The sequence below is a fragment of the Cervus canadensis genome, chromosome 32 (assembly GCF_019320065.1).
Source record: "Cervus canadensis isolate Bull #8, Minnesota chromosome 32, ASM1932006v1, whole genome shotgun sequence".
Taxonomy (NCBI): domain Eukaryota; kingdom Metazoa; phylum Chordata; class Mammalia; order Artiodactyla; family Cervidae; genus Cervus; species Cervus canadensis.
The window spans coordinates 39,600,088-39,622,864 of NC_057417.1; the positions used below are offsets into that span (position 1 = coordinate 39,600,088).

Consider the following 22,777-nt stretch of genomic DNA (forward strand, 5'->3'; position numbering starts at 1 on the left):
CCAGCAGGGGGCAGGGGCAGGGCCCTCCCCAGAGCGCCTGCCAGGGGACTGGGGGTGATGCTTCCAGAAAGTGGGGGTGAGCGCAGCGGACCCCCTTTTCCCGGGTCAGTGACCATCAGTGGGCAGGGTGTGGGCTTGGGGGTGCAGAGCCATTCAGCCTCCTGTTTGGAGAAGAGAGAAGGGCACTGCAGGCAAGCCTTGGTCAGCAGAGGAGACTCTGCCCGGCGTGTGATGGGCTCTGCCCTCCCCTGCCGGCTCTTTTCTCCAAGGGCCTCCTGTCCCGGGGCTCAGCCTCCAGGCCCTGGCTCAGGCGGAGGGGCTGTCAGGGGCCAGAGCCCTGCCCTGACGAATGAGTGCTGACGGCCCCACTCCTGTGCCCTCGGCCGCTGACACCCCATCACACCGCTGCGGGGACCCCGGGAGACCTGGCTGCCTCTGCGCACCCCCGCGGCAGCCTGCAGGCGACGGGGGCGGGGACGTGCCAGGCGCCCCTCGTTCGGCCGCACACCTGCGTCTCCACTGCGCGCTCCTCCACGGGGCTGCCCGACCCTGCCCTGCTCGGGTGGCGCCACCGGTGTCACCGGCCAGGACTCCATCCACGAGTTGCGGGCGCGGCGCAGATTGCTGAGCCGGTCCTGGGCGCGCGAGCCTGGTGAGTGCGCCGAGGGGGCGACTGCGGGCCGGGGAGTGGGAGAGACGGGGGTGCACCTGAGGTCGGGATGGGATCGCTGCCGGCGCTCGGGCGCCTCCGCCCCCCTCGAGCCTGGGTCGGAGGTCGCCGCGCCCCCCGGAGCCCGGCGCCGTGGCGCACGCGCGGCCGCTCCTGCTGCCAACTTCGGTAGGTGCGAGTCGGCGTCGGGGAACGCGGTCCGTGGCGGAGGCTTCAGGGACTCGCTGCCTAGTGAGTGACCGCAGACCGCGCGGGGTCCCTCCGCAGTTTCCTTGGCGGAAATCGGGGTCGCGCCCCGAGAGCCCGTGCGGGTCCCGGGGAAGCGGGGTCGCGGCGGCGCCGGTAGGGGCGGGGCGGGAAGTTCCCGCGGGGTCCCGGGGCTACGCGCAGACTTATCGCGGCGCAGCAGGCTCCGCTCAGCCCAGGGCGCAGGTAGAGCGGCGCGGGCGGCGGCGGGTCTGAAGTTTGGGGGCCGCGAGGGGCCGACAGGATTGTCTGGGCGTGGGCAGGGCTGCCCCAGCCCCACGTCCCCCACTTCTCGGTGTCCAGGCTCCACGAACTATTAGGGCGCAGCAGCAGCCTCCTTATAGGAGGACGCCCTGGAGGGAGGCAGGGAGGGAGTCGGGGTCTGGACTTCAGCCGCGGAGGAGCCTGGTCACCTGCACCATGCCCTGTGGGGTGCTCCCAAGTCGCAAGGGCCACAAGCTCTAACCCCCCGGTGGCTGGTGGGGGCTCCAAGCGCTGGGTGCCCCCTCTCCCCCCTGGGGTGGGGCTCCTGCCTGGCCGGCCCTCAGCTCTCCCCCAGCCAGGGAAGGGTTAGTGGGACCAGGTGTCTGGGCAAGCACCCTGGGGCGCAGGCCGCGCTTGGGAGGCATGTGCGAATGAATATGCCTTTGGGGGTGTGGGGTGTGTGCTGGTGTCTGGGGGTGTCTTCTGCTTGTGCACAGTCATGCTGGGCAGGTACCAGGTGTTCTCTGGGCTCCCATGGGGTCAGCGGCGCTGAGATGGCTCCCTACCAAGCCCCCCTGCAGCCAGGTGACTGCTTCGAAGCAGCAACACAGGACAAGCCTCTTGCCTGCTGAGTCCAGGGGTCTAGGAGGAGCCCCCCCAGTCCAGGGGCCCGGCTGGGAGGTGGGGTGGTGGTGGCACCAGGCGGCACAGCTGTGTGGCTCCCAGGGCTGGGTGATCGATGGCCCCAGCACAGCCGCCTCTGTCTCTGGAGCACACACGCCCATTTGTCATCTGTGTCTTAGGGGGGTGGGGGGCAGGAGTGGGGCCTGCCTCTGCACCCACCAGCAAGTTCAGGGTGTGTCTGCGGCCCCTGGGGGCCCCAGCCCCTCTCCTCAGCCAGCCCCCTCCTCCCAGCCCTGCTGGGAGCCCTGTCCTTTCCCAGATAATCGCAGCCCTCCACACCTGAGCCCTGGCCGTGCTAGCCCCCTCCCAGGACCTGTCTGAATGGGCGGCCCCCTCTGCCCCTCTGGCCATTCCCATAATGGGGGTGCCTGCTCAGTGTTTGGAGGCAGCAGACGTGACTCCCCGCCATGTGCAGAGCCCAAAGGCCGGCAGGGAGGACGGTCTGCTCCCAATGACTGCCCCAGCCCTGCCCGGCTGAGCCCCAGGGAGTGGGACACATGCCCGTGTGTCCACGCCCGTGAATGACTGTGACCCTATGCGTCCTCGGTGTGTGTGTGCGTGCATGTGCAGTGCATTCACGTGGGCGGTGGCCTGTCCACTCTGAGTGGTCTGTGAGCCTTGTGTGCCTGGGCCCCCTGCCTTCTGGCAGCTGCCCGGCTCTGTTCCGAGGTGGCCCAGCTGTGCCGAGGTGGTCTCTGTGGGCGCTGCGTGAGGAGGGCTCGGTAGGAGCCCTGCATGCTTGTGTGCACGCACTCGCCGAGCCCCGGCCGAGGCGCGCGCTGGGGCGGTGGACGGCCCAGGTGGCAGCCCAGATGGACCGCGGAGTGGCTTCTGAGCAGGCGAGCGGGGTGTGGGGAGAGGAGGGTCTTGGCCAAGCTCGGCCGTGGCAGGCTCGGCCGCCGACCTGCCGGCAGTCACCCAGATGGAGCCGGGCTGAGCAGGTGGCCATGCTGTGGGGCCGTGCCGGACATCCACGCCCCTCAGCCTGGCCTGGCCCACGTGGGGTGACCCCCTCGGAGACCGCAGTGCCCAGAGACACCCTGCAGAGCAGGGACGTGCTGTGTCAACAGGCTCTCAGAGCTCCTGCTGGTTCCTCATCTCGGCTGCCCAGCTTCCGGGGGCAGGGGTCTCAGGGGGCGGGGTGAGACAAGGAAGGGCCGAGTCCCCAGGAGGGAGTCTGCTCATATGCTCATACTTGGCTTCCTCCACTCACTCACCAGTGCCCCCGGGGTAGACGGAGACACAGGCTCTGCCTGGAGCGGGGCAGATGGGTGTGGATGGAGTCACCCCAGAATTGGGCCTGCCGGGGACTGGCCGACATGTATGTAGGGTCAACCAAGAAAGTTCAGGACTTAAATTTTGGATAAACAACAAATAATTTTTTAGTGCCCAAATGTTGGCTCGGCCATGCTTACACTAAGAAAGCATTTGCTGTTTGTCTGAATCCCATTTCCCTGGGCGTCCTGCGTTTTTGTGTGCTGACGTGTCTGCTGACCCTCCAGGGAGGCCTGCTGGTCTGGGCATCAGAGGCCAGGGAGGCGGAGGGCCGCTGTGGTGACGGGGTGGGGGGCGTCGGCTAGGGCGCCGGCGCTGACCCAGGCCCCATCTGCAGGTGGCATGGGGCCGTGGCCCGCCGGCTAGCCACCGCCATGTCCCGAGAGGCCAGCTCCTGCCGCCTAGGCCCCGGGGCGCGCGCACGCGCGCGGAAGCCCAAGAAGCCGCACTACATCCCCCGGCCCTGGGGCAAGCCCTACAACTACAAGTGCTTCCAGTGCCCCTTCACCTGCCTGGAGAAGTCCCACCTCTACAACCACATGAAGTACAGCCTCTGCAAGGACTCGCTGTCCCTTCTGCTGGACTCCCCTGACTGGGCCTGCCGCCGCGCCCCGGCCACACCCCGGCATCCCGCGGCCACCCCGGGCCGCCTTGCGGACCCCTCGGCCCCAGCTGACCCCGGCACCCGGCCCCGAGGGGCCCGGCTCCTGGACGCCCCCGCCACGCCCGACCTGGACCTCACAGCCGCCGACATCCTCTCCCTGCGCAGCCGGGTCGGGGGCCCCCAGCTGGGGGCCGAGGGCTCCTCCCCAGGGACACCACCCCCTGAGGCCAGGGACATGCAGAAGGGTGCGGGCTTGGGGGGCCTCCTGGCTGAGGCATGGAAGCCGGGGTCGGGCGGGGGCCGGAGAAGTGCAGCCGTGGTGGGTGCAGGTGCCTCGGGCCCCAAGACCAGCGTCCCCTGCTACCCCCCGCCCAGCTCCGGGGAGCTCCCTGAGGCCCAGAGCCTCCACCTGTCCCTGCTGGGCGTCAACTACCCTCTCGGCCCGAGCCTTTTTTCCTACTTGGGGCCCTCCCTGGCCGCCGCCGCACACGTGCCCTTCCTGGCCTCGGCCAGCCCCCTGTTGCCCCCGGCCGCTGCCTTCCCTGCCCCACAGCCCCCCGAACGCCCCACCCTGATCCCCCGCCTGTACTACCCCCTGCTACTGGAGCACAGCCTGGGGCTGCCGGCCGGCAAGACCGCCCTCACCAAGCCCCCCATGCCCCCGAGAGGGCCCCCTGGGGCCCTGGTCCCTGGGCTGCTGAAGGTGCCGGTGCCGGGGCTGGGTGGGCCCTGGCCCCGGGGCGCCCTCAGGGACCCCGGGCAGGAAGAGCAGCTGGGGCGGGCTGCCCAGAGCGACCCCAAGAGAAAGCTGGCCCTGGGGGCCCAGCCAGAACCCCTGAAGGCCCCCTGCAGCCGAGCGAGCATCAGCGCCCAGAGCAGGTGGGTATTGGGGCCCAGGCATGGGGCACTCAGGGAGGCGGGAACAGGGCTGAGGGGGCAGGGTGGCCGGGCGCCCCCCCACCCCACCCAGAGCTCAGCCTGCAGAGGGGAACTTCAGGCTGCAGGGGGGAGACTGAGAGCACACGGCCCGCCTTCCTCCCTTCTGGGGTTCCGAGGCCCCCCGGCCAGGGTGCCAGGCTGGACAGGGTCATGGGGGGCGGGCGCCATGGGGACAGTGCAGCCTCCTGACCGGCTCCCGCCACCCCCAGCCTGCGGACCGGCCCCTCCGCGATGCTCTGGCCCGAGGACAAGGAACTGAGCGACCTCGAGACAGCTGGCCCCGCGGCCTCCCTGCCCCCGCAGCCACTGGGCCTGGCACTGGGGGGCCCCGGGCACATGGGTGAGGACCTGACGCGGGCCCTGGGCGACTGTGCCAGGGCGGAGCAGCGCCTGGGCCAGCTGGCGCCTGCCGGGGGCTTGGCCCCACGGCCCCTGCGGGAGCAGCTGGGGAAGATCCGCCGCGAGCTGCTCACCATCCACCAGGCGCTGGCGCGGGCTGTGAAGCCACCCGACGCGCCCCTCGACCTCTCTGTGAAACGGGCACCCACCAAGGCACACGAGGTGCCCGCGGGGCCGTGGGCACAGCCGGAGCTGGGCCCCACACTGGCCCGGGGGACCCCAGAGCCCCGCGGCCTGCTGGCAGCCCCGCCTCTGACCAGCCACACCACCAAGTGTGAGGCTGATTCCAGTGTGCCCCCGCCGGCCCTTCCCCTGCAGGCGCCCGAGGACCCTGTCATTCCCGGCAGCTGGGGTGCCCACGCTGGGGCTGGGGGCTCCTGGCCCCCCGAGGCTGTCCCGGGCCTGCAGAGCCCGCCGGGTGCCGAGGTCTGACCACAGCCCCCGCTGCCCCTTCCCAGATGGGCGCCCTCCTCTGACCCCGCGCCCACCGCCTGGCTCCCCTCCCGCCCCAGCATGCCCGGGGGCAGACCCCCACCCGCCGCGGCCACGCCTGTCTCTGGGGCCACGCAGTTACTGCCCAGGGCCCCTTAGTGAGCAAGGTTGTGGACATTAAAACGGAGACGACCTTCACACACCCGTCTGGGCTCCTTCTTCACTGCCGCTGCAGCGTCGTTGTCCACGTCAATGTCTCCAAACTGGGTGTCGGGGCACAGTGTCCTGGGCCCTCCCCGGGGACCCAGAGTCTGGGGAGAGAGTGGGGTGCTATCCACGGGGGCAGAGCGGGGGCGGGCAAGGCAGGCATGCACAGTTTCGGATTCTCTGCGTTTCTGCACTAGGATGGTGGGCAGGGACCCTGGGGCATGCCTCCAGCCCCATCTGGCCGGCCAGCCCTAATGTCCGATTCGTCCAGGAGGTGGCTCGCTCTGGTTAAACGGCACCCCACGTGCTGTGGCCCAGGGCTGGTCGCACAGCGTGGCCTCCACTGGGCCCTGGCCAGCCCCTGCAGCTGCGATAGGCATCGGGCGGCTTTCACAGCCCACTGCCTCCCTCCCAGCGCGGCCAGACTTGGCTTTCCCACAGCGGGGGGAGGGGTGCCCCGGGGACCCTTGGACCCAGCTAATTGCTTCTCTGCCCGGGAGCTGGCCACACCTCTGTGCCCACCCAGGAGTGGCCCCAGGAGGGCCGCTCCTGCCTGCTTTCGGCTCCCCAGGCTGGGCCGGCCGGGCTGGGGCCAGTTGGATCAGGACTGCTGCTGCCCATCAGCCGTGGCGACAGCAGATAGCATCGCGCCCACCCCCCACGGCCTCCAGAGCTGGGGTGCAGGCGGCTGGGTAGGGAGTGCTATGGGTCACAGACACGGACTGACCCCCACCTTCCAGGGGCTTCCTGGAGGGGCTTAGGGGCTGAGGGCTGAGCCACGCACAAGGGGTCTGGAGAACCCCCAAGTACCGAGTCTGAGGAAGCCTCCTCCACTTCAGCCCCCCGTTAGCACCCCGTGACTGCCGCACCCCGACTTCTCAGCACCCACTGGACTGACTCTGCAGGAGGTGTGTGACCCCCGCACCACAGGTGCAGAAACAGGACCCAACCTGCTAGCCTGTGCGGGGGCACCCCCACCCTGGACTCCTAGGTGGGTGACCTAGCCAGCAGGTCAGGGGCACAGCCCTCCCCCCAGTCCTGAACTTGTGGTCCCGCTGGAGGACAGAGGGGGTGCTATCCCCTGAGATGGTGGCGGTAGAGGCCCTGGATCCCTGGGGAGGGTGGCTGGGTGGACCTTGAGTGCAACCAGCTGGGCAGGCTGAGGAATGTCCCAGAGGCCAGTGCAAAGGCCCCGAGGCGGGAATGCGGCGGCGCTGGAGGGTGTCTGGCAGGGTAGCAGCTGAGCACCGGGCTCCTTCGGGCTTCCTTGGGCTTCAGCTCAAAGGCCGCCTGGCCAGAGCTCTGCTGGCCCCTCCCCAAGGCCAGGTGGCTCCTCCCACTCCCTTGAGCTCTGGTTTCCAACAACACAGGCCCGTGGCCCAGGGAGCCTAGCCCCAGGTAGGAGACCCCTCCCCCCCGCCAGAGAGGCCTAGGAAAGGACCCCTGCTTTACCCCTCAGGGGCTGGAGGTCTCCAACAAGGCCCCGTTCCTCTGCCCATAGAGAAACACTGCTCATCCATCACCCCTCCCCCACCTCGGACAGCAAGGTGCCCCGAGCTCCTCTTGAACCTCAGATCGGAACAGCAGCCGTGGGGGTGGGGGGGTCGTGCATCTCTCAGAACTGTGCTCAGGGACCACAGCTGGGAAAACAGGGCCCAGAGGCCCGACTGGCAGTCGGGGCATGGTGGGACAGTCAGGTCTGTAGGTCAGGAAGACACCAGGATGCCAGGAAGCGGTGTCGGGCCCGCAGCGCTGCCCGGCACATGGCGGGGTGTTACTTGTCTTGTAGCCCCACGCTTGGCTGGGCTGGAGGACCGGCTCAGAGAGGCCGAGGCCGTGACGGCCGCCCAGCGCCTGCTCCCGGGCCTCCTTCTTGGACTTCCTGGGCCTCCCCCACCAGTGCGCCAGCCACGGCCCAGGGACCGCGCCCCACACTGGACCTTCCCGGAGACCCTGCCTGCTGCCGGCGGCCTCGGCTGCTTGGGCGGATCCCAGTGCCCGCCACGGCTACCGGGGGACCCCGGGGCCTGCACTGCTCCCCAGATGGTCTGCTCTTCCTGACGGCGGGCGCCACACCCTGCGTCCACGTGCTGGACCTCGAGGGACGCTCCGTCTGCCACCTGCCCTGCCACGTGCCAGGGGCTGGGGCCTTTGTGCCGGAAGATGTGGTGGTGACAGCCGCTGGGCTCGTGGTGGTCAGCGACCTGGTCCACGGGGCTGTCCATGCGCTCCAGCACACCGCCCGAGCCCCTCAAGGCCGCTGGGTGACGGTGGGCTCCTTCTCCGCCCCCCGGGGGCTGGCTGTAGATGCCTTCGGCCGCCTCTCAGTGACAGACTACGTGCCTGGGGCTGTGCACAGCTTCACACTGGGCCCTGACTTGGTGCCACTGGCCCCCGCCTCCCTGCTGGGCCTGGAGGGCCCCTGCTGGGTGGGCCTGGCGCCCAATGGGGGCCTGGCAGTGAGCGAGGAGTTTGGGGACGTGCGGCTGTTTGGCAGTGCCCGCCAGCCCCTGGGGTCCCTGGGGGACCTGACCGGGCACCCCTTTGGCAGCCCAGCAGGTGTGTGCACCGACGCAGCGGGCGGTGTCATTGTGGCGGACCAGCGGCGGCGCCAGGTGACCCTGTTCCCCCAGGTCAGGGCGCCCATCTGCCTGGTTTCCGAGGGGCTGAGGCGACCCCTGGGTGTGGCCTGTGGGCCCCAGGGCCAGCTGCTGGTGGCAGACGCAGAGGACGGCGACATCAAAGTGTACCAGTCCCACCTGGAGTTGGCCTGATACCGTGGGCTTGAACCGGAACGCCCCTCTCTGTGCGTGGCATAGCCCCCCAGACCCGGACCACGATGGGAGAAACGTTCAGGGTTCTCAGGGTTCTCCTGGGCCGTGGGCCTCGCCCTCCTGACCCTGCACATTTGCAGACAGTCCTCAGCCCCGTCATACCAGGCCCTGGCCTGGTCTCCTCTCCTTCTCCTGGGGAGGATTCAGATTCAGGGGGCAGCTGGAATCAGCTGCCTCCAGCCCCCAGGGCCCAGGAGGCCTGCGCTTTGGGCCAGCAGCTGAAGCCTGGAGGTCTCCAGCGTGTTGGGCCAGCCGCCAGCACTTACCCGGGCCGGCTCTCCATTCAGTGCTCCAGCCCCAGCCTCCTAATCAGAGGGAGGCAGGCAGGGTGGGTGTGGCTGGGCTGGGCTGGGCTGGGCAGGGGTGCGGCTCCTCACTGTCCCCTGTTTTCAGAGACGCCTTGGGTGCCCAGACTGCTGCAGCTTCTCTGGGCCCAGCTGAGGTAAGGGGGAAGCAGAGGACGGGCCACCTGGATGCGCCCTGGGGTGACACAGGGCTGGGTTACCAGCCTCCATGCTCCGGGCCCACGTGAGACTGTCTGACCTCCTGGAGCTGGACCAAACAGCTCAGGCTCATGGGTGGGGGGAGAGTCCCTGGCAGTGGTCAAGAGCAGGAGAACCTTCCTGTGAGCAGACAGGAAAACCAGGCTGAGGGTGCGGAGGAGTGAGGTTCCTCTGAATCTGGGCCCAGCCAGGCTCCCGGCTCCCTCGGGGGTCCTAGGGGGCAGGCCACGCCTAGTCTGGCCCCAGGCGTGGTGAAGGGGTGGTCTCAGGGTCCCTCCATGTGTCCTGGCTCCTGAGAGCATGGGCCTGGATTAAGTGGGTCAGAGTAAGGAAGTGCAGGGAACAGGTGCTGCGTCAATGCTGACGGCTGCTGCTGAGTTAGAGGTCTTGTTCCCTGGAGAAGAGGGAGCCAGGGGCGCCCCCCAACCCCCACCCCAGTTGGCTTCACCCTCTGGACTGGCCCTGCAACCTCAGGGATCACTTGGCCTCTGCAGGGAGCAGAGTGCAAGGGGGCCAGCCCGGGGCTGGAGAGGCAGTTTCTCCTGGGACCCCCGGCGCCCCACCCGCTCCGGAGCCTGGGGGGTCCTTTAACCCCGCGGTGATGGGGCAAGGTGGGGTCTGGAGCCTTCAGAGTAGGAAACCAGGGACAGGGGAGGTCTGGCCACCGTGGTGGGGGACTGGAAGGCAGGGGTTTGGGGGACACTGTAGGTAGACCGGGGGGGACAGTAGTGCTGCGACGGGGACAAGGTCCTTGGGCACAGCGCGTGGGGAGACAAGGCCGCGGAGGGACCGAGGCACGGCGCGGGTCGGCCGCTGGCTCCGGGACCGGAACGTTGCGTGCGCGGAACGCTCCGGCGGGGGCCAGCGGGCAGCCCGGGCGCCTGTGCGGCGGACCGTCGCGCGGCAACGCCGGGAGCGGGCGGAAATGGGGCGCGTGTCCCGCGGCGCGGCCGCAGCGGGGCTGGGGGCCTGGAGCGCCGCCGCCCGCCCGGGCCCGCCCGACGCGGTTCCCGACACTAGCCGGACCCAGTGCGCGGCCCCGGTGAGCACCGCGGGGAAGGCCGGCGGCCTTGGGGCGTAACCTTGGGGGCTCGCCCCGCCGGGCTGTGCGCCCAGACCCCGCTGCGGCGGCCGGGGAGCCCGGGGGCCTCCGGAGCCGACGCGGGCCTCTTACCTCTCGGAGCCCCTGCTTTCTCAGCCGTAAAGTGGGGGCGCCACCGGAGGCCAGCCGGGGCGGGCCTGGGACGGGAGGCGCTGCGGCCGCGCAGCCCAGCGACGCCGGGTTCGCGGCGGGCCGCGGGGGCGCTCTGGCGGGGCGTCTGGAGCCCGGCCCTGTGGGGTGAGGGGCGGCCGGCCAGTGCCTTCTGGCCCGCCCTACCCGGTCCCGCCGTGGACCCGGCGTCAAGGGGTCAAGGGGACCGGCCATCAGCGCTGTACCGTCGTCCCTGATTGCGGTACAGGCCAAAACCCAGAGCCCTGGATTCGTGTCCTTTCTTCTGAAAAGAGAGGGGGAAATCCGTCTTTAAACACAATCCTTGTTGTTTTTAAACACAGACATAAGGAGTAACAAGGAATTCTTGTGAGCTACCAAGGGCAGTGATCAGGAGACTCCCCAGAGGATGATTTTAGGCAGTAAGGGGTTCTGGCCAGTCATAACTGGGCGTTTGCCTTGAATCAGTTCTGGCGGAGGACGACAGACTGCGGGCTTCACAAGGCAGATGGTTGAGTTCAGGTCCTGTGGAGAGGGGTGTCCCACAGACTGTTGCCTGACCTGGGATGGTGGGCTGAGTCACAGGGCACCTGGTGTCCTGGGTAGCAGGCAGCTTTCCCGGGCTTGTGCCCTTTATCGCAGTCTTTAAAGATGCACACGGTGCTGAGTTGCTGCCCCGCTTTCTCCCATCTGCACCTCTGCTATCGATTGCCTGCTCTTTCATCTTTTTCTGGCTGTCTGATCTGAGCAGACTTCTTTGTGTTGGTCACTCCCAGAGGCTGAGGTGGGGGTGGGGATGGAAACTTGCTCCTAGATTTAAGAGTTCTTTCTTACTGCCCCACAGATGGGAACACCACCATCTGCCTTCTGCTGCCTTCCCCAGACATGAGGAGCTCTTCTTCCCCTTTCTTTATTTTTTTTTAGGTAAACTTTGTAGATGAAGCATAAAACACACAAAGTGCACAGATCGTATGTGTACAGCTCGATGAATTTTCTGCAAGTGAACCCACCGTGTAACCAGCTTTGCCCAGAGCATCTGCTCACTGTGAGGCCAAGTGTGTTTGTCTTCTGACAGTAGCTATGGGCGGTTTTCCTTAGCTCCTGTGAGAGGAGTCCCCAAACAGGGGACCGTGATCCTGTCATTTGGCCGACCTGGTGGTTGCAACTGGCTGGTGCTGAGAGGCTTGGGCTGTGCTGGCTGCTCCCTGTTGGTGGTCAACATGCATTGGTGGGACTCTGACACACAGAATGCCTCTGTCCCTTTCATGATGCCCTTGACAGGTGTCAGGAGACTGGGCGGTCCTTGATGTCCCTGCCAGTGGCCACAGGGACTTGGCCCAGGGCTGCCTTTGGGCTCCAGGTTTCCCTGCAGACACCATGTTGCTTGCTGTCTCTGATCTCTGCAGGGAGGGGCCTTTGGGAGTTTGGCTGCTGTTGGACTCAGGGGGACCCTTTGAGTCAGAACCCACAAGTGGGAGAGGCCTCTCCCTCCAGCCTGCTCTGGGCGCCCTGGAGGGGAGGAAAGTAGCTGCCCCAGTTGCCTGGGGTTAAGTCCTGTGTGTGTGAGGCCCCCTCCAGAGCCCCACAACCCTCAGGAAAGGGCTCCCTCAAAGTCACACCTCCTCAGCCTCGCTGTCCCCCTGTTCCCGAGGGCCTGGTGAGCCCTGGGGCCTGGAGGGCCAGGCTCAGTGGGAGGCCTGTGTCCCTCCTACTCCAGGGTCTTAGCTCGGCGCTGCTGCTCTGCGCTTTGTGCTGCTTTGTGCTGACTGTGGGGTCGTTCGTGTCTGGGAGAGGGCCGGAGCCCCAGCGAGCGCTCACCAAGGCGAAGCTCCTGCCCGCCAGGCCCGCTCGCAGCCCCGCAGGACTCAGAAAGCATGGCCTACTGGGGAGGTTCTTGCTACCCAGGATCACGTGAAGGCTGGGACAGCTGGGGAGACCCACCCCGACCTCTAGAGCCTGCGGAGGTGGGGGCGGGGGAGGTCCTGAGGGAGGTGCTCAGCTGTGACAAGAGGGTGGGGCCCCAGGGAGGGGTGGGCCCCACGTAGTTGGAGGCTGGGGCTGGGTGGATGCTGGTGGCTCCCAGCCTGAGCACTGAGGCTCCCCGGGGGGTCACTGGGGCACCAGGCATGTGCCCAGACATCTTCTGGGGCCCCCACACCAAGGCTCACAGCTGCCAGCAGTGGGCTCACGCCTCACTTTGCTTAGCTTAGCAAGTGATTTGTTTAGGTGTCCCATCTTTGTTCTTGCTAGCTTAGTAAGTCAGTCAAGCTTTGAGATGTTTAAATTACTTTAATTGTTAATGAGATTGTAGATTTTCCCTTGTGCTACACTTCAAAAACTAATCAGTTCTTTAAAAACAAAAATTGAGCCCTGTACTCAGCACCCTGTTTCAGGTGCTTGTGTCTGGAGGAGGGAAGCCTGGCCCCGCCTCTGGGTGGGGGTGGGCGTGGCCTGGGCCTGAGCTCACTGCAGCCCAGGGCAGAGATGGGCAGCTGGGGGCTCCCTCGCCAGCCTCCTGACCAGACCTGAAGCCGGGTCGCCCCCACCTGTGGGCCCAGTGGCCACATGGACGTGTCTGAGAGGGTTGTCTGAGCCACGAGCCGTGGCCAGAGCCTGTCTCTCCGGCACTGGCAGGCACCCTGGGCCCTTGCGGGGCGGCGGCGGCTCTGAGCTGAGCCCTCCTCTCTTCCAGCGACCCCGGCATGGTGCTCAAGGCCTTCTTCCCCACGTGCTGCGCCTCGGCGGACAGCGGCCTCCTGGTGGGACGGTGGGTCCCGGAGCAGAGCAGTGCCGTGGTCCTGGCTGTGGTGCACTTTCCCTTCATCCCGGTCCAGGTCAAGGAGCTCCTGGCCCAGGTGCAGCAGGCCAGCCGGGTGGGCGTGGCCGTGCTGGGCACCTGGTGCCACCGCCGGCAGGAGCCGGAGGAGAACCTGGGCCACTTCCTGGAGGGCCTGGGCGCCCTCTTCTCCCACGAACCCTGGCTGCAGTTGTGTCGGGAGAGGGGCAGCAAGTCCTGGAGCTGCAAGGCCACCCGCCGGCAGGGGCCCGGCCCCCTCGCCCCTGCCTGCGAGGACCCGGTCATGCTCATCTTCTACGACCAGCGCAAGGTGTTGCTGTCGCAGCTGCACCCGCCTGCGGCCCTGCCCGAGCGCCAGGCTGGGGACGCCACGGCCAGCGCGGGCGGCCTGGCTGCCGTCTTTGACACAGTGGCACGGAGCGAGGTGCTCTTCCAAAGTGACCGGTTCGATGAGGGCCCCGTGCGGCTGACGCACTGGCAGTCGGAGGGCATGGAGGCCAGCATCCTCGTGGAGCTGGCCAAGCGCGCGGCGGGGCCCGTCTGCCTGCTGCTAGCCTGTCTGCTGTCACTGGTCTCCGCTGCCAGCGCCTGTCGGTAGGTGCCCCCGGGGCGGGGCAGGTGGGTCAGGCTCACAGGCCAGACAGGCCCTTCTGAGGCCCACGCCGCCCCTGCACCCCAGCTCTCGTCCTGTGCCCCATCCCTCCTGGGGGCTGCTCTCCTGGTGCCTCTTGCTCAGGGTAAAGCCAGCAGCCTCGGTGGTTGCCTGGGACCCGCTGGGTAGGGGATGTGGTGACCCTCAGACAGCTCAGGCCCCGACAGGGAACTTAGGTGATGGGAGACCCAGGGTCTGCACAGGGCCCCCTGTTGGTCCCCCGGCACTTGCCCACCCCCTTCCCTGGCGCTGCAGGAGTGGCCGCCCCGGGAGGCTGTGGGCAGTAGCCCCTTGCTGTCCACTGGGGGCTGGTCTCAGGGTTCACCAGAGCACTTCTGGCTGCGGACCCTCTCCCTGTGAGAAGCCCCCCAGAGGCACCACTGGGTGCAGAACAGCCGTGCTGCACCCCAGATTGAGAGGTTTGGCCTCAGGTCTGGGGACGGGCCTCGCCGACTCCCCAGGGGCTCTGGGGCAATGTGGCCCTGTCCCCACAGAGAGACCTCAGCAGCTGTGTATGGGCAGCACCTTAGGTTATGGGGACTGCTAGTGTCTTGACCTGCGGGGTGGGTTCCAGAACTTCATGACTCCTTGAAATAAGTCACGTGAAAGTGTCTGGGCTTGCCTGGTGGCACTTTGGGGAAGAGAAGTTCCTTTGCTTTTGTTGGGTTTCAAAGAACGCAAGAACGGCCGTGAGTTGCCATGAGTTGCTCGCGTGCCCCTAGTCCCGAAGCCCCAGGGGCAGGTGCTAGTCCTTGGTGGCCGTCAGGAGCCCCAGGACATCAGTGTGAGGCATGGCTGTGGCTGCAGGAGCGAAGCCCTGGGGTGCTGCCCAGGGCTGGCCTTGGCCTTGGGGAGACCCTGCCCATCGCCTGCCTTCCGCTGAGTGGAACAGGGGTGTGCTGACTGCATTTCTCTTTGGGAGTTGGGTCAAAGTCTAAACCTGCAGGGTCAAGGCCTCCTTCCCCCCTGGGGGCCTGAGTGTGCTCGTTTGGCGGCCCTGCACTTGGCAGGCGCCCTGCCGGCCCCTCTGGCCAACAGCAGGGCTCTGGCTTGCCCCGGAGTCAGGTGCTGAGTTGCCATTGGAAGCTTTGTTCACCTTTGCTAGAGAACACGTCTGCAGGTCTGTGAAGCGTCTGGTGCTTCCTTTGCCGCGTGAGGGGTCAGCTTTGCTGGGCTTGACTCTTGACACGGTCGTCCGTCCGGCAGGTGCTCAGCTTCAGTGCCTGGAGTCAGCACCTCGTGTTCCCAGTTGACAGTCACGAGCGACTGCCGCCCCCGCTGGGCTGCCAACCGGGGCCCTCTCCCGTGTCCGCAGCCCACGGAGTTCAGCAGTGTGACCATGGGTGTTTGGGGCCACCAGGGCCTTTTCTCTCTGCACGTCTGGGGTAGTGGCTGTGGCCGCAGCGGCCCCAGCACAGGGAAGCCAGAGGCCCCGAAGGCCCACCGCCTCCGTCCCTCACAGGGTGTTCCGGCTGTGGCCGCTGTCCTTCATCTGGAGCAAGCTGTCCACCTGCGAGCAGCTCAGGCACCGGCTGGACCAGCTTACGCTCGTCGTCAGCGCCCGCAGGGCCGAGGGCCCCGCCCAGCTGATGAGGTGCGGGCGCCACGGGCCCCCCGCCCCCACTGACCCCCGCGGCCGCCCGCACGCTCACGCCCGCTGAACCCGCTTCCAGGAAGGCCAACACGCTGGTCTCCGTGCTGCTCGACATGGCCCTGGGCCTCCTGCTGCTGTCCTGGCTGCACAGGAAGGACCGCTTCGCGCAGCTGGCCGAGGCGCTCGTCCCCGTGGCTGATGTGAGTCGGCGGGAGGGCCCCAGCTGCTCTCCAGCACCTGGTTCCTGGGGGCGGGCACTTCCTGGGGCAGCTCACTGTGGGCCTGTGTCCCGCGGGACCTGTGGGGCTGCACAGACGCGGGCCCTGTAGGTGGGCCACCCTGCCGTCCTGACGGTGCCATCTGCAGCCCCTATCCGGGCTTTGCAGGGGCGCCGCCTGCATGCCAGGCTCAGGCCCCGGCGCCCCGTGGCCCCACTGTGCACAGTCGTTTCTGCTCTCCTGGCCATCAGCCTGGGCCTCTGCATGGTCAGCGGATCAGCGTCAAGGAGACTCTGTGCCTCCAGGCTGCTCTCTGTGGCGCGCTCAGCCTCCCGCCTGCCCCCCCACCCCCGCGCCGGTTCTGTGGCTCCTGCACTAAGGGCCACAGGCCCCGGCCTCCTCTCCCGACCACAGCCGCCCGCCCGCTGTCCGTCCACACCGGCTCTGAGCCCTCCTCCTCTCTGCTGTCTCTGCACTTTTATCGGGAGCTTGTCTTTTTGCCTAGGGCAGCCCCCAGCACCCCTCCCCACCCACGCCCTCTTGGCCTGGCTGCAAGCCACTCAGATCTGGCTGCAGTGTCCTTGTGGGCTCAGCCATTCCTGCTATCGTTAGTGTCCAGTCACAGGTGGGGGCACTGGGCCTGCTGGTGGCCAGGAGCCCCCAGGCGAGTCCCGTAGCTTCTAAGGGAGGCCTGGCCCGAGAGGGAGGAGGGGGGCCTGGGGGCTAGGGAGGGGGCTCGGCCACTCTGCCCGTTTCATCCGCACTCTGCCTTTTGGCCAGTTTTATCCTAGGCCTCTTTGCTGCAGAATTGCTCAGAAATATAAATATTTAATTTAAAAATGAAAGCCTCTTCCTGCTGCCAAGCTCTTACCCTTTAAATATTAAATAAGCTCTATTTATAAAGAACACTCTGTTCCCTTCTCACTGCCCCAGACGTGGCAGAGGCCGTCACCCAGGGCTGGGAGAGGCCTGCGGGGAGGCGGGAGGGGCTGGCTGACGGGGCAGGGACAGGGCGCCCGTGGCCCCCCCATGGGTGCCAAGGCCCAGGCCTGAGGGCCCGCCCACCCCACTGGCACCGCTCTCCTCCTGGGGCGGCCGGGACAGGGTTCGGCTTACTGGCTCCTTGTGAGGCCCCGTGCTGGACCCTCACCCCTCGTCATTCTTCTCCCTCTGGGACCCTCCAGCCACTCCGCCCCCGCCTGGCTCGTGGGCCCTTGATGGGCTTGACCCCCTCAGGCTCATGTAGGGTCCCCAGGCGGGTCACCGGGTGACACCCCCGTCTTTGCAGCGTGTGGCCGAGGAGCTCCAGCATCTGCTGCAGTGGTTGATGGGTGCGCCTGCTGGGCTCAAGATGAACCGGGCGCTGGACCAGGTGCTGGGCCGCTTCTTTCTGTACCACATCCACCTCTGGATCAGTGAGTGCCCGCCAGCCCCATGGTGCGTGCCCTGGGGACAGAGGCCCAGCCGAGGGGGCAGTGGGACCCCTTGGCCTCTGCTTCCTGTCAGCCCAGCACCCTGTGTTTGGAGCCGGGCCATGCCTCAGGCCGCCGTCCTCAGGGAGGACCGGGGGCTGCAGGACCCTGGGCGCCCCTCAAAGCTGACCCCGTCCCACCAGGCTACATCCACCTCATGTCCCCGTTCATCGAGCACATCCTGTGGCACTTGGGTCTCTCGGCCTGCCTGGGCCTGACGGTCGCCCTGTCCATCCTGTCGGACATCATTTCCCTTCTTACCTTCCACATCTACTGCTTCTACGTCTACGGCGCCAGGTGGGTGTGCGCCCCACCCTGCAGGCTGGCGCGTGCAGCCCTGGGCCCTGGGCACAGACAGACTCCCAGGCCGGGCGGGTGTGGAGCGGCCCCCACCCTGACGGCCATGGTCTGCAGGCTCTACTGCCTGAAGATCCACGGCCTGTCCTCACTGTGGCGCCTGTTCCGAGGGAAGAAGTGGAATGTCCTGCGCCAGCGTGTGGACTCCTGCTCCTACGACCTGGACCAGGTACCAGCTCTGTCCAGCCGGCCTCGGCCTGCACCGGCACATGCCGCGGCTCGGGCATCACGAGGGGCAGCCTCGCTCCTGCTCTGCAGGCCCCAGGGGTGCAGGGAGCTGCAAGGGGCAGGGTGTACGCGGGGCCATGATGGGGCAGAACTCGCCGCAGGCAGGGACAGACCCTGCTCCCGGAGGCTGCAGGGCAGCAGGTGCTGGAGGTGCGTGCACACGGGGCCTGGCTCGTCCTGTTAGCTTGTCCACACCTGCCATGGGGACCCTGAGTGCTGCCCTCCAGGGTATTCTTTCCTGCCTAATTTTCAGCCCCCCTCCTGTCTAGTGTATGGGCTGCACACCTCTTAGCTGGTCCTGTCTACCCGCTCTCTGCCCTTGTTTCACCAGGTCTGGAGAGCAGGTGTCCCTCCCAGGACTGGGGAGGGCTGTCCCCAGCAGCGTCAGGCAGCTGGCGGGCGCTCCATCTCTGCACGGGCGGAGGGGCTGTGGTCAGTGCAGGCAGGGGCACCCTCAGCGCAGGGCTCTTGCTGCCGCTGACGCTGGTGTCCTTTCTCCTCGTAGCTGTTCATCGGTACCTTGCTCTTCACCATCCTGATTTTTCTGCTGCCCACCACGGCCCTGTACTACCTGGTGTTCACCCTGGTGAGCCAAGCACCACGTCTAGGGGCCTGGCCCACAGTGCTCGTAGTTAACTGCCGGCTCTGCCTGCCAGCGGGCAGCTGTGGGCAGACCACCACCCGTGCTGGCCACAACAGGGTGGCTATTCGGGACTCCGTGTACTGGGCCCTGGAGCGGGCAGGGGTTCACCCTTGGGGGGTACCACCCCCTACTGCCCCAGGACATGCCACTGGATGCATGGAGGGCAGGGGTCTCAATGGTGCAGTGGGGGCAGAGTGTGGCCAGCAGGAGGGGCGTGGTACCCGGGTGGCCGGGCCGAGGGGCCAGTGGCGTGTGTCCCTGGGTTGGAGTGCCCTATCTTCTGACCAAGCGGGAGGGGGTTTCCTGCCCCCCCCACCCCCGGGACCTGTCAGGCCGCTCGGCTCAGGCCTGTACAGCGTGGCTCTGGCCACAGTTCCAGGCCCAAGGCCCTGAGCGCCGTCTGTGCTGCAGCTCCGGCTCCTGGTGGTCACCGTGCAGGGCTTGGTCCATCTGCTCGTGGACCTCATCAACTCGCTGCCGCTGTACTCGCTCGGCCTCCGGCTGTGCCGGCCCTACAGGCTCGCGGGTAGGTCTGCGTGCTGGCTGGGGGGCATGCCCAGGGGCCCTGAAAGCCGAGGTGTGTGCGGCGGGCGGGCAGGGAGCACAGGGCCCTGGTTCTGGGGGTGAGCTGCAGGGGGAGCCCCGCCTTTAGGTTCGGAGGCCGCAGGCGCAGCCCTCCTGCCTCCTGAGCCTTTCCTGTGATGAGTGTGCAGTTTGCTCGGAAGCGTATCTGCAGTGTAGTGTGGGCAGCGCCTGTGTGGTTCAGAAGAGAGACGTGTCCCCTGTGGCTGTGAGGGTGTGTGCCTGCTGGCGCCCCTCCACTGGGAGCTGACCCCCCAGAAGACTGCCACCTTCCGGGGCCACGCTGGCCAGCCCAGCCGCCCCCGCTGGCCCCGCTGCAGGCAGAGGCCCCTGTTTGCATGCTGACACCAGCCACAGGTTGGCCAGATGCCCCTGACAGGAGGCTGTCCCCACTGCAGGCCTAGGGAGGCCTGACCCGACTGGTCAGAGTTGTGGTCCAGCCCACCCAGTGCAGGGTCTTTGAACAGTCGGGGAACCTGGGGGTTCCTGGCTTGGCCCCCAGGTGACCAGTGTGCCCAGGAGGCCCTGGGCTGGTTTGCAGCCAGCAGCTCAGCCCACCCCAGAGCTCGTGGTGGCTGCTCACAGCCAGTTTGGAGTCAGAAGACACGAATGTGTGTGTTTGTGGGCTTTGGGCCTTGAGTCTGCCCACCAGACAGCCTCAAACCCTCTTTCCAAGAGCTTCCTCCGCTGACCCCCAGGTGGCCCAGGCTCCCCCAGCCCCACCACACCTCAGCCCCCGGACCCAGCACGTCCCTGGCCCCACCCGCGCTCAGGCCGGCACGGTCCTTTTAACTTCACAGGAAAGGTCGCATATGCCGCCTCTTCTCTCCACTGTGTTGCCTTGGGGCCTCTTCATCAATTGATAATTAGCTCCTGTTTCTCCTTTTAAGAACTTTCCACCTTGGGGATCCCCAGGCGTGGGAGCCCACACTGCAGGCCAGAGTGTGGCTGGTCCCCGAGTCAGCCATGCTGGAAGGCGCTGAGATGAGCAGGGTGCCCACCGCCCAGCGGGTGCCTTGTCCACTCTCGGGAACCCCGGTCCTGCTCACAGAGTAGCACAGCCTGCTGGCTCTTCCCTGCCTGCAGACCCGGGGCTTTGGTCTCTGTGCGGTTCTGCCGGCGCTCTGATGAGGGGCGGATGGTGGACGGGACTGGAGAGGCGGCTGCTGCCCACAGCCGGCAGCCCTCCGAGGGGTGCAGTGCGGGGACCACCCTCCCTCACCAGGCCTCGCTCTCCTTGCAGCCGGCGTGAAGTTCCGGGTCCTGGAGCACGAGGCCGGCCGGCCCCTGCGCCTCCTGATGCAGGTAAGGCCTCCCTGCAGCCCTCGCATCGCTGCCCGTGGACAGGCGCCCCGCCCACCCTGAGGCCCCGTGTCCGGGGCATGTTCTCTGCCCCCCCTGGTGGGGGGCCTCAGGGGCCCTGGGGAGATTCTCCTGCCCTCAAGGCCTTTGGGCGCCGTGACCCCCTCTCTGCCTGGGCCCTCCCCCAGTGTGGAATCTCTGTGGTGTGCCAGACACCCTGGGGCACCCAGGCCCCAGCCTGCTGGGCCCTGCATCCCTGTTTCCTGCCCTGGGCCGGGGCTCCATCTCCAGGCAAAGTAGCAGAGACTTGGCACAGGCCGGCCCTGTTGGGTCAGGGCCTGTCCTGCTGGGGCTGTGGACCAGTTGCCGGAGGCGCAGAAGGCCCTGTTGACTGCAGGCAGCCAGGCTGGCCTGAGAGGAGAGTTCAGAGGCTGAGGAGCCTGTGTGGTTTTCTGGGGAGGCTCCTACGAATCGAGTGAGTCCTGGAGTGGGGAGTCAGCCCCCGCAGCCGGGCCAGAGCAGAGCACTGCTGACTGAGGCCCAGGCCTGCCTCCCGAGCTGCCCCCTCTGACCTACGTGCCCTGGCGAGACTGTGTCTAGCTTGGAGCTGGCCCTGCCCTGTGGTTGTCCAGTCCAGGGACCCCCAGGACAGGCTGCGGGGCCTGGAGAGGAAGTCCCAGGGGGTTGGGGGCCACATCCTGGCTGATCGCTGCCCTTGTGCTTCCAGATAAACCCCCTGCCCTTCAGCCACGTGGTGCGCACCTACCGCCTCCCCAGCTGTGGCTGCCATCCCAAGCACTCCTGGGGCTCCCTGTGCCGCAAGCTGTTCTTCGGGGAGCTCATCTACCCCTGGAGGCAGAGAGGGGACAAGCAGGACTGAGGGCCCGGCCCCCGGCCCGCCTCGCACCGCCACTTGGCAGTTGTCAGGGTGGCACACACCTCTTGCTGCCCCTGGTTGTCAGGGCCTCTGCGGGCCCCGCCTGTCGCATCTCCGCCCGACTCTGGTCCTGGGGGTGGTGAGCAGGGGGATGCACGCGGTCAGCCAGGCCAGTGCCCAGCTTCAGCACCATCACCTCCGCCTCAGGGCCCCCTGCTGACCTGTTGTGACGGCACAGTTCACCTGGTCCCACTGGCCCCTGGGCCTGCCCTAGACCCGGACGGGTGTGCAGAGCCCCGCCTCTGCCCGCTTTGCCCGTTCCCAGTAGGATGGGCCAGCAGGTCCTGGCTGCTCCCCCGCACCCTGCCCTGTCATGGGTGCACTCAAGTAACCTTAAGACTCTGGCCCCCAAGCGTCTCCTTCCCTGGGGGCTGCCCCCTGGGGTCCCCAGTGCCTTCCAACTTGTCTCAGTGGGGCAGCAGCCAGCCAGTCTGGGGGTCCAAGCCGCCGCCGACCCCCAGCCTGGTCCAGCGGTTCCAGGACACTGGGCAGCAGCGCCCCTGGCACCGAGTCACACAGGGCTTCCTGTCGACGCTTCTGCAGAGACTGCTCTGCAGCAGGAGCTGCCCACGGCCCTCTGGGTGTCTCTCTGTGAAGCCAGGCCACAGGGGGTGCCCCGGCTGGCAGCAGGGACCCACCCACCTGGCTGCCCGCTCCCGCCCTGCTCCCTGCAGGAACAGGCTTGTTGGCCATATCTTCCATCCTGTCACTGGCCTCTGGCAGGGGCAGGCAGCCCCCAGGCAGGGGTCCTAGCACTGGTCTGGACCTGCCTGGCAGCCACAGGCAGGATCTGGGTGTGGGTGTGAGCCCAGAGTCCCGAGGGTGGGGTGCCTCGAGGCAGTGGCATCATGTACAACGTGTCATCGTGAAGGTGGAGACGTGCATGCAGCAGGCGGTGGGGCTGTGCCCCCGTCCACCCAGGCACTCGGGACTGACCACCTGACACCCACGCTCCCCAGCTGGGGGCTACAGTGAGGAGTCCTGGGCGCGTCCCCCACACCCCAGGGTCAGGCGGGTGGGTCCTGGCTCTGTCTTTTCTGCTGGGACAATAAAGCCTCCGATGTATTTGGAGTACGCCACTGTGCCTTCATCAGCACTTGAGCGATGGGTCTAGGGAGGTGCCCCTTCTCCTGGGGCGGGGGCCCCCACTGTCTGTCCTAAGACGACAACCAAGCTGGGGGGCAGTGGGCACTCCGCGGGCCTCTGCAGATCTGGGGGCTGGGTCTGTAGCCCCTTGAAGATGTTCTGGCATGGATGGACGGACCCCGGGCCACTTGCTTTCTAGTTTGGGCCTTGCCCTGGCGTGAGGGGCTCCCAGAGCAGGACACGGGCCCCAGGGTGCAGACCTTTGGGTGAGTGGGTGAGCTCTGATAAGCATGTTGTTGTCTGAGACCTGGGACTCCGTACACGGAAGGGGTACTTCCTGATGGACTCTTCCGTTCTGCAGCCTCCAGTGCCCGCGGGTGGCTGCCCTGAGCCTGCTATCCGGGCTGTGGAGGAAAGGGTAGAAGCCTGAAGAGGCCACTTGGCAACTGCCAGGCCGGCCTCTCCACCGGGGCCAGCAGAGGATCTACGTGGGGCCTGGCGGGCAGCCCACGTTCTGCTGAGAAGGGTCTCCACCTTCAGACGCTGAGACTCAGAAACAGCACCTGGGGCCTGCCTCACCTGCTGAATTCTCCCCTGCTCTGCTCAGCCTGCTGGGCAGTGGTAGCCACGTTCCCGGCCTTGTCAGGCAGCTGTCACTCATTCTGGTTGGACTGCCTGCCCGTCTCCCAAGGGCCAGGCCTG

The 22,777-nt window shown here is 67.2% G+C and overlaps 3 protein-coding genes across 8 annotated transcripts; all 3 read left to right on the forward strand.

The window, feature by feature from the left end:
• On the forward strand, positions 1–5,648 carry PRR35 (proline rich 35). Of its 4 annotated transcripts, none has more exons than XM_043455914.1 (3): positions 1–652; positions 3,417–4,562; positions 4,832–5,648. In XM_043455914.1, exons 2-3 carry the CDS (start codon positions 3,454–3,456, stop codon positions 5,451–5,453), a joined length of 1,731 nt encoding a protein of 576 aa, XP_043311849.1. In that variant the 5' UTR covers positions 1–652; positions 3,417–3,453; the 3' UTR covers positions 5,454–5,648. The 4 variants fall into 4 exon arrangements, with proteins under 4 accessions (XP_043311849.1, XP_043311847.1, XP_043311848.1 ...); XM_043455912.1 differs by lacking the exon at positions 1–652 and adding an exon at positions 704–838; XM_043455913.1 differs by lacking the exon at positions 1–652 and adding an exon at positions 776–901.
• NHLRC4 (NHL repeat containing 4) lies at positions 5,535–8,564 on the forward strand. The gene is made up of 5 exons (XM_043455223.1): positions 5,535–5,611; positions 5,689–5,775; positions 6,232–6,352; positions 6,566–6,651; positions 7,450–8,564. The coding sequence occupies exons 1-5, from the start codon at positions 5,535–5,537 to the stop codon at positions 8,432–8,434; spliced, it is 1,356 nt and encodes a 451-aa protein (XP_043311158.1). The 3' UTR covers positions 8,435–8,564.
• Positions 8,565–8,900: 336 nt separating this feature from the next.
• On the forward strand, positions 8,901–22,063 carry PIGQ (phosphatidylinositol glycan anchor biosynthesis class Q). 3 transcript variants are annotated; one of them, XR_006267072.1, is made up of 11 exons: positions 8,901–8,936; positions 12,900–13,598; positions 15,119–15,250; positions 15,330–15,450; positions 16,757–16,883; positions 17,084–17,237; positions 17,355–17,466; positions 18,031–18,111; positions 18,542–18,694; positions 19,994–20,055; positions 20,780–20,866. XR_006267072.1 is itself a non-coding variant. In XM_043456105.1 (11 exons), exons 2-11 carry the CDS (start codon positions 12,910–12,912, stop codon positions 20,930–20,932), a joined length of 1,746 nt encoding a protein of 581 aa, XP_043312040.1. In that variant the 5' UTR covers positions 8,910–8,936; positions 12,900–12,909; the 3' UTR covers positions 20,933–22,063. The 3 variants fall into 3 exon arrangements, 2 of the variants coding, with proteins under 2 accessions (XP_043312040.1, XP_043312041.1); XM_043456105.1 differs by having other exon boundaries at positions 8,910–8,936; positions 18,580–18,694; positions 20,780–22,063; XM_043456106.1 differs by lacking the exon at positions 8,901–8,936 and adding an exon at positions 9,897–10,039 and having other exon boundaries at positions 18,580–18,694; positions 20,780–22,063.
• The last annotated feature ends 714 nt before the right edge of the window (positions 22,064–22,777 follow it).